An 8,490-nucleotide genomic window follows, 5' to 3' on the forward strand; every position below is an offset into this window, starting at 1 on the left:
TCTAAGAAATACAACACTGTGAAATTTTTTGTTTAAATCAACCATCAAGGTGATATTCGTTACAACACGGTTTATAATTTTATACCTGTGTAAAATGTATATCTTTTTAGATTAAAAGCACATTTATAATCCAGTGTTATGTTTGTCCACTCCAGTCAGGTCGACTGTACATTCAGTTATATTCCAATGTCGTCCAGAATCTCTAACTTTACAAACAAGACAGGGCAACAGTCAGGAAGTCGGGAAGAGGAAGAGACGATCTAATCAAATGGATGTGTAGTGTCTCCCAAAGCTTGTGAGTCTAATCTTCTCCGGCAGGATGATGTTCACTGAGTGCTCCGGCTCGTCCTGGTTACAGCCGTTCTCCCTCAGCAGGTGTTCCCTCTGCTGCCGAACAAGCTGGTTGTACTTGGCGTTAGCCATCCACGTCTCGCAGCGTCCGAAAAACACGATGCCTGTGGTGCCCAGTATGACCAGGCAGGTGAGCAGGGCCAGTATGCCGAAGCAGATGAGCTGACCCTGGGTGACGAGGACGCCGGGGGTGTGGACGGTCTCCTTCAGGGTGATCTTCAGCAGGTCTCTCTCAGGCGGTCTGAGGAGCCTGTGGAAGGCGTGAGCAGGAAGGGAGTAATGCTGCGGGGTCAGTGCAAACACCTTGTGTTCCGCAGGCCTGGAACTGGCAGGTTTAGGCTTGGCCTTCGGTCTGTGCTGCAGGGAACATGTGGGACCTGTAAACCGTTTCTGGCAAACACACCTGAAGGTTCCATCAGGCTGACCAACACATGTGCTGCCGTTGGCACAGGGCTGGCCGGCGCAAGACGACAGGCTACTGGTGTCGTTACAAGTAAACCCGGTGAAGCTGTGCGGACAGAGACAGGTGAAGGCCAGGCCGTGATTTGTACAGTTGCCACCATTGACGCAGGGGTTAGGCTGGCAGCTGTCAACGCTGATCTCGCAGAAGTCTCCGGAAAATCCAGGGGGACATGAGCAGGAAGAAGAAGCTGCTGAGCCTCCGGTGTCTGTACATGTGCCTCCGTTCTGACAAGGAGAGCTGAAGGACAGAGCAGCAGAATATGAGTATTCAACAGGGGAAATATAGTTTAAACAGTTTTAAATACAGCTTTGATACTGAGAATTTTAAAAAGCAGATGTTAGGGACGGAGGTTTTTAATTTGTGATTTATGGGGTCCCTCAGGGGAGTTTCCTTGGGCCATTCTTATTTAAAGTGATCGTTTTTTAATGTGCCCAATCGATAATGACTTGAATAATCGCCCTCCAGTGAGAATCATGAATCTCTAACTATGGTGGTTTGGATTTTTAGGGGTGATGTGCTCATTAATAACTTTAGAAAACAGTTAAGAATCCATTAGATTGTTTTTCAAAGGACTAACTAAAGGACTGAGATGCAAAAATATTTCAACATGACTCTGAAAATAAACTTTTTCCTCATTTAGGAAAAACTGAGGCCAAGATGTATGGATTACTGATCAGGCTCAGAAAATATTCAGTTTGTAAATATGGCCGGTCAGGCTGTTATTGCACAAACAGCTCATGTTAATTATTCAGATTAAATTTGAGATCTCAGCGGTCACTGTTGGCCATGGCACACACAGCACTTAATTTGACAGGACTAGATTCATGCCCAGGAAGGCAGCCCTGCCACTGTAGATAGTGCAACATTAATGTTTGTCGGGGACCAAGTTCAATCGCACTGACTGCAGTGCCACAATCTGCCTACACAGTCCAAAACTTATCAACATCAGAAGTCAGTATATTTAAAATGAGATTATAAGTATTGCACTAAAATGACCTCCAACAAAATAAATCTGCTCTGTAAATATTGCAGATCCTAGGTTATTTTTTATTATAGTTTGCTGAGCAGTGAGCACCATGGGTAAAGGTTCACACTCAGCTGTTTTACGAAACAGGATCATTACAGCAACATTAGACTGAGACAGGCTTTATATGATGTTAAAGAAGTAGGTGCCAATAACACATTCTAAACATGTATGTTTATTATTTCTCTAATAAAGACAATGATTGAAATAATCCTTCATATTTGCAGTATAGACTATATATAAAGATGAGGACTTCTCCCCAAAAGTGAGGCCAAAGCATCTTGATCACCACCTCGTGGCTGGCTGCAGTATAAGTCATAGACTCTTTATTTTCCATGTTAGTGGATGGGACATTGGCGAAACGAAATAGCCAAAACACACGTTAAATAAATGTTTTTCAAAGATGGTAATTTACAATAGCTCTTATTAAACTGATGTAAGCTCAAGGGCACCATCCACCATCATATACTATGGTCTTATATCTTATATCATCACATATTTGATTGCTAATACATATATTATAATACATAACAGAAGGTCACAGTGATTTAATTTAACATTAATAAGATTTTATAAATGTTGAGTAGATTTGCCATATTTTGATAAAAAGTATATTAATGCTTGAATAATATAGGACTGCATCTAATATTTAATTTAATTATCTATTAATCTGGTAATTATATTCTTACCTCTTTTACATTTCTCCATTTGGCAGATTATTTTATCTCAATGGATTTCAAACTAAAGGACAACACTAAAGCCTCAGTACAGTAGGAGACCATGAAGATATGCATAATACAAATTCAGAAATAAAAAGTATAGTGACAAATGACAGTTTTAAACTTTAAAATTGTTCATGGTAATGCCTGACAAATTACTTATTTAATTTATTATTAAAATACTCACAAACAATCAATGAATCCTCTGTTTACGCTTTAGAAACATTCCTTATTCTGCTATTGATTATTTTCACATCACCCAGATATAATAAAAAAGCACTATCGCTCCTTTTATGCATACTAAAAAACTCTCCTAGTAATAACACATTCATTATTCTGAGCTTTGCCTCCGTTATAATCCTCCTGCACCTGCATGTGCAGCTGGTGATCGACGCGGTAAAGCTACACAGAGTGAGTGCACTGATAAAAAACAATCCATAACTCTAATAGGAGCTGATGTAATTATTCAACTCTGTAACTTCCCATGTCTGAGCAGAAGTCTCAAGAATTATCGCTCTGGTATATTTTGTAGACGTCTCTGTTGGCTGATTGAGGAGCTGAATAATGAAACCTCGAGCAGGCCCTTTTGTTTTTAATGGAGATGAATTCCGCTGGCGTATGAGTGAAGCTCCAGTCGTCTCATTGTTAAAATAATAAGACTCAAAAGATGATGTTTTTTTTCTGTTCCGAGAGGAGATCTGTCAGTTCACTGACACTGAGCTGAAGGCTATTGAATTTAAGGTGTGTCTTTCAAGCCAATAACAAGGCTGTCTGACAGAAGGAACATGGGGGGTGGGGGGTGCGGCGTCTGCAGGGGCTGTGTCAGCTCGCTGCGTCTCCAGAGAGTCGTTCATATTCCACTGATGGGCAGAAGGAGAACGGCTTCATGGATCAGCCCTGTCTGTAACCCAGTGGGTGGAAGGGAAACAGGAGGGGAGCCTACTGGAATAGGCCTCTGGATTTGTTGTGGACATTAAGTCAATAGTGAATCTAATCTGAAAGCAAAAAATAATAAAATCCAGATGATTTATTGTTCCTTTTTTTAATTTCAGCTTTAGAGAGGTTCCAATGCCGACAGCAGCATTGGACATGCCGGGTCAATGTACCAATCCGATTCCAAGACTTTAGAGTATATTAGTTTCATCCAGATGAAACTGCAATTTTCTTTTCCCGGAAATCACTTGTTCCTCGCCGCTCCAAACCAGCAACAGCAGCAACTGTCCAGTGCTGTTTTTAGAGTGGCAAACAAGAAGTGTTTTCCAGGAGTGCAGCGTTTGCAAGAGCTCGTTAAAATGTCTGTGATTCTGCAATATTTCCCGCCGGAGAGTCAAACAAGTAAAATAGCGAAGTGTGCCGTATGAAAGACTTCAGGGGTGTCGCTAGTGTTTCCAGTAACAACACTAGCAATAGGTTATACAACAACAATGGCAGACATCACTTCAATACAGGGTTAGAAGTTATTATTTCAAATGCCCTGTTTAATATACACAAAGTCCAGGTATCGGTTTTGGGAAGGGACAAAATGCTATTGGAAAACATCTCTTTTCATCGTACACTGTTTTGACTGTATTTCCAAGCTTGGGTGTATGCTAATTCTAGCGAGACACCTTAAAGGAGGCCGCCCCGTGGAGGCGTGTCCTTTCAGACGACCTGAATTCATCACTGAGCCTGCGTCTCGTCCCTCCAAATGAGGACAGAGCAACTGGTGCATTCAGCTTTCCATCATCGTCTCATGAAGTCGAACAGGGCGGTAAAGGCCAACAGATAACCGTGGTTCCCCTTGAGAAAAATAAAAGTGCCATCTCCTGATTACAGGTTTTACATCAAGTGCTTCAACCCTTCAATACAACCCCACAGTGGAGAAACGGCAAATGATGATTACCGGGTAATCGTGACTTCTGTTGTGCTCTGACGCTGGGAACAGATCCAGGCTCTTAACACACATCAACAGTGATATTTATACCTTCAATCGTTTCCATCCTCCTCTGACATTTTCGAATAATTGGTTCTGTTCATGTGATATATTTGTCAGTGAGTGATGAGCACCTGGAGGCAAATTCGCAAGGACTACCTGGACGTGTGATTAAACTACTGCCTTGGGAGCAGTGGATTGTGGGATATGTGAAGCACACTTCCGACGTGTCCTACAAATGCCGGCAAAGGGCGTTTGATTTTCTTGTCATATGCTTTATAGAGGAGAGTATAAAAATGTGTCAGCCCTGTTGAGTGATTCTGAGGTATTGGGTTTTGAAATGTTGACGTTCGGAGGATGCAGCCTCTGAACCGACACGCAGCTTACGATGCTGCCCAGGTACAAGGCGCCGGCAGCCGTGCGAAGGTGTCGGCTTGTCAACACAAGCAACACAATTCCTGCTGTATTTGTGACAAGGGGAAGCTGGGGAATGCATTTTCTGAAATTCATTCTTTCCACATCAGAGGATCCATGTGCTTGATGTGAAAGCAAAAAATTTAAGCTTGTGTTTGTTTTGGCGACATAAGCACGGTTATGTCCCACTCTGCTATAGCCTAGTTTACTACGGTATATGTTGTACAGCTATATAGACAATATTGGCCTAAACATGTAGGAAGGTATTCTACATTGTATTGTATGTTCCCGCATTAAAAATATCTATTCTAACCACTTTAAATGGAGGCACCAACATGCAGTTCACTATCATTTATAACTTTAACTCCACTGCTGGGATCCCCTCTAAATGCTCTTTTGTCAGCACAAAAATCGCTAAAGCTCAGTGCACACTAGCATCTCAGCGGACGCACGGTTAATAACTCACTGGTGAGCGTAAGTGGAGCATTGAGCAGCTGAAGAGGAAGATATTTCCCTCAGGAGTTCGTAAGAGAGTAAATATTAGATTTTCATTTTCCAGGTGGACAGACTCACGACTCCTAATAAGTGCCAATGTTGTTTTCTTAACTGCTGTTTTAATATGCAATCACTATCAGAGTCCATTTGTTATCATCAGACGATGATGGGTTACAGCAATTATTGAGGTGCTTCCAGTGTAGACAGTGGATATCCAGGCCAAAAAATCAAACATATTTTGTTCACCGTACACTGTCTACAGTCCAAAAGGGGAATGTTTCTCCACACGAAACACAAGCAACAACACATTTTGAAGGTGTTTTAGGGCCAAACAACATTTTGGCTTATCTCCATTAATAGCTTTCTGCACATGAAAACAGAAATCAGAATGTTCTAGCCCCAAAATCTCATCTCTCACCTACAGACAACAAATATTTAACTTAGCTCCAGTCATTTTTAAACATTTTGATTGACAATTAACAAGTTTGTGCAGCATTTATTCCAAGTTGCATCAGGTGCTTTGATTTGATTTATACAATCGTAGATGAGGATTTTATTGCTGTTCTTCACTGCATACACCATGTTCTTCTTTGCCTTATTGGATTTCATAGAGACGTCAGTCATAAAATGAAAGTTGACTTTCTGACCAGGATTAATGAGCCGGAGCTCCATTCAAGCTTTCGTTCACAGACCTGGAGACTTGCCAGTTCTTCATTTTATAGCATGCAAACGTTTGTTGGGGACTTGTATCAATGCCAGTGTTTCTCTTTGTCTAACAAATACACAAACACCACACTGCCTATAACGAGTCACACAACACCCAGACCGTCTCATTAGTGCAGAAATGAAAAAGAACAACCATTATTTTACCCCTCTAACGGCCGACCCCAACCAGCACACATGGATGGTTTCGATTGGCTGCCCCGATGATACAGCGAGAGGTGACATAAGTCCTACCGTGTATTGATTAATGCTCCTAATGATGAACAAAAGGAATTAAGGCCGTAAAGCCATTGATTTATTTTTCTAAGCTTTCAATAAAAATGCAGATTGGTACCCGTTTGTGAGGCATGCTCCTGTCTTCAGGTGGCAGCTTTCTCCAGCGTAGCCGTGGGGACAGATGCACAGGTACCCCCCCTCTCCCGTCTCTATGCAGGTGGCGTTCCCGACACAAGGCCTGGATGAGCACAGGCGGGTATCTGTGAAAAAAAGGAAGCATGCTGTATTTAGATCTTTCGTGTCTCTCTCTTGATGTGGGCTTCTGTGTCTCTCTGCCTGTTTTTTTCCTCCCCCTCCTTTGTTTTCACTTTCTCACTCGCGCTCCCCCACCGCAGCCTGTTGTCACCAGCAGCACAAGCGAGAACATAACCATCCACTTTGCACATCGTGAGCAGCTCACATGCTCCAACAGAATAAGAGATTCACCGACAGAGAAGATAAGTAGCTGAATCGGAGCCAGAAGCTCAAAAAGTTTCCTCTTTCCACCTTTGATTGAGCGCCAGCAAATTATTTCCGTGCAATAAGATTAACTCTCGATATTAAAGGACTTATTACTCTAGTGCTACATTTTAATTGAGGCGTATACAGAAATGGAAATGTGACTTTTGGAAGGCTTTAACATTTACATTCTCACTGCCACAACACAAAACGTAAGAGGTCTTGTGAACTTTATTAAATATGCCTTCCTTAATTGGAAAGCAGGGGATGGTATTTTATAATGAGGATTATTTTTGCGACTTCAGCTTTCAGTGTCCCAGATTCCTCCATCCTTTCTTTTCCCCCTCCACTCTTAACTTTCGACCATCTAAAAATAGAATTAAACTGTATTACCCAGACTTCATTTGGGTGCGTTGTGTGTGTTTCTCTGTGACTCACCCTCGTTTAGAGGCAGACACAGATAGGAGTGTGTCTGGGGGGTTTAATGACACTCACCTTGGTCACACAGGCTGCCCACCCAGCCCTCCGTGCACACGCACTGCCATGCCCTCTCGCATGTGCCGTGCAGACAGCCGGGGAACAGCAGGCATCGGTCACAGTTGTCTCCTTGCCAGCCCGGTTTGCACCTGAAGGAGAGGAAAAGGGAACAATCCCAACCTATTAATACACCACACCCAGCTCCTCTCGGGCTTGTGACTGTCCCTTGCCGTGGCTGCATCCTCACAGTAAAGGTGGAATTGAAGATTATCTCTCGGTTAAACAGTATTTGGTTGAATTATGTTTCCAATCATTTTGGCTCTGGAGTGCATAGCAGGAGTCATTGCCAGAAAAACACTTAAAACTGGGCAGGACGTGTAACCAGAAGCTGTCTGTTAGGATAACAATGCTTTTTACTGTTCAAACAAATGTCTGATTCGGCTCTTTGCACAATAAACGGGCCAAACAGATCTAGAACAAGCAGGGGGATCCAGCTGGCTGGATTGCCACTGCATTTCTCAGAGAGGGACATTCACAGCTCCAGCAGTGTATGGAAATTAGGCTGCTGAAGCCCACATGATGTGACCCATCATCCACACAGGAATCTGAGGAGGAGGTTACCTGCACTTCCCTGGCTTCTCACAGAACCCATTTTCTGTGTTGCACCCTCTGCAATCCCAACCTATGAGAGAGAGAGAGAGACAGGGAGAGACATCAGAATCTAAAACCAACACCAAACACTCAGAACAATAAAATATTCATGTGTTATACTTTCTTTCCAGGCAGAGAGTAAATCCCTTCAAAGGGAGAGATAGTTTTTCAGATCTTTTCGTTCGGTACATTGAACAAAAAAAATTAACTGATTACCTTTGGCGATGCCTGCCACGAACAGAATTAAGACCACCGCTGTGAGATGCATCGTAATTTCCAGCAAATACCTTTTTTTTGGGATCCTGCAAAACACAAAGCGAGTAAAGTCGTCAAAAAGGAGCTCTCAGTGGCCGCGGGCATCTGGCACAGAAACTCTAAAGTTGATTTGACGAAAACAGCGTTAAAATGAGAAATGAGAAAAGGCGCTTCACAGATATGGCACATTCTCTCAGGCGCGTGGGGATGAAGACAAACACCAGGAGATTAAACCTATAGCTGTGACATGATACCGTTATCAGAAGGCGAATCACACTGCAAGATAAATTCA

At 42.6% G+C, this 8,490-nt stretch overlaps 1 protein-coding gene across 1 annotated transcript; it reads right to left on the reverse strand.

The window, feature by feature from the left end:
* Positions 1-264: 264 nt before the first annotated feature.
* LOC133016123 (protein delta homolog 1) lies at positions 265-8,211 on the reverse strand. Its single transcript, XM_061083450.1, has 5 exons — positions 8,160-8,211; positions 7,914-7,974; positions 7,311-7,441; positions 6,436-6,577; positions 265-1,051 (listed from the first exon to the last, which is right to left on the reverse strand). The coding sequence occupies exons 1-5, from the start codon at positions 8,209-8,211 to the stop codon at positions 265-267; spliced, it is 1,173 nt and encodes a 390-aa protein (XP_060939433.1).
* Between the last annotated feature and the right edge of the window lie 279 nt (positions 8,212-8,490).

The sequence above is a fragment of the Limanda limanda genome, chromosome 12 (assembly GCF_963576545.1).
Source record: "Limanda limanda chromosome 12, fLimLim1.1, whole genome shotgun sequence".
NCBI lineage: Eukaryota > Metazoa > Chordata > Actinopteri > Pleuronectiformes > Pleuronectidae > Limanda > Limanda limanda.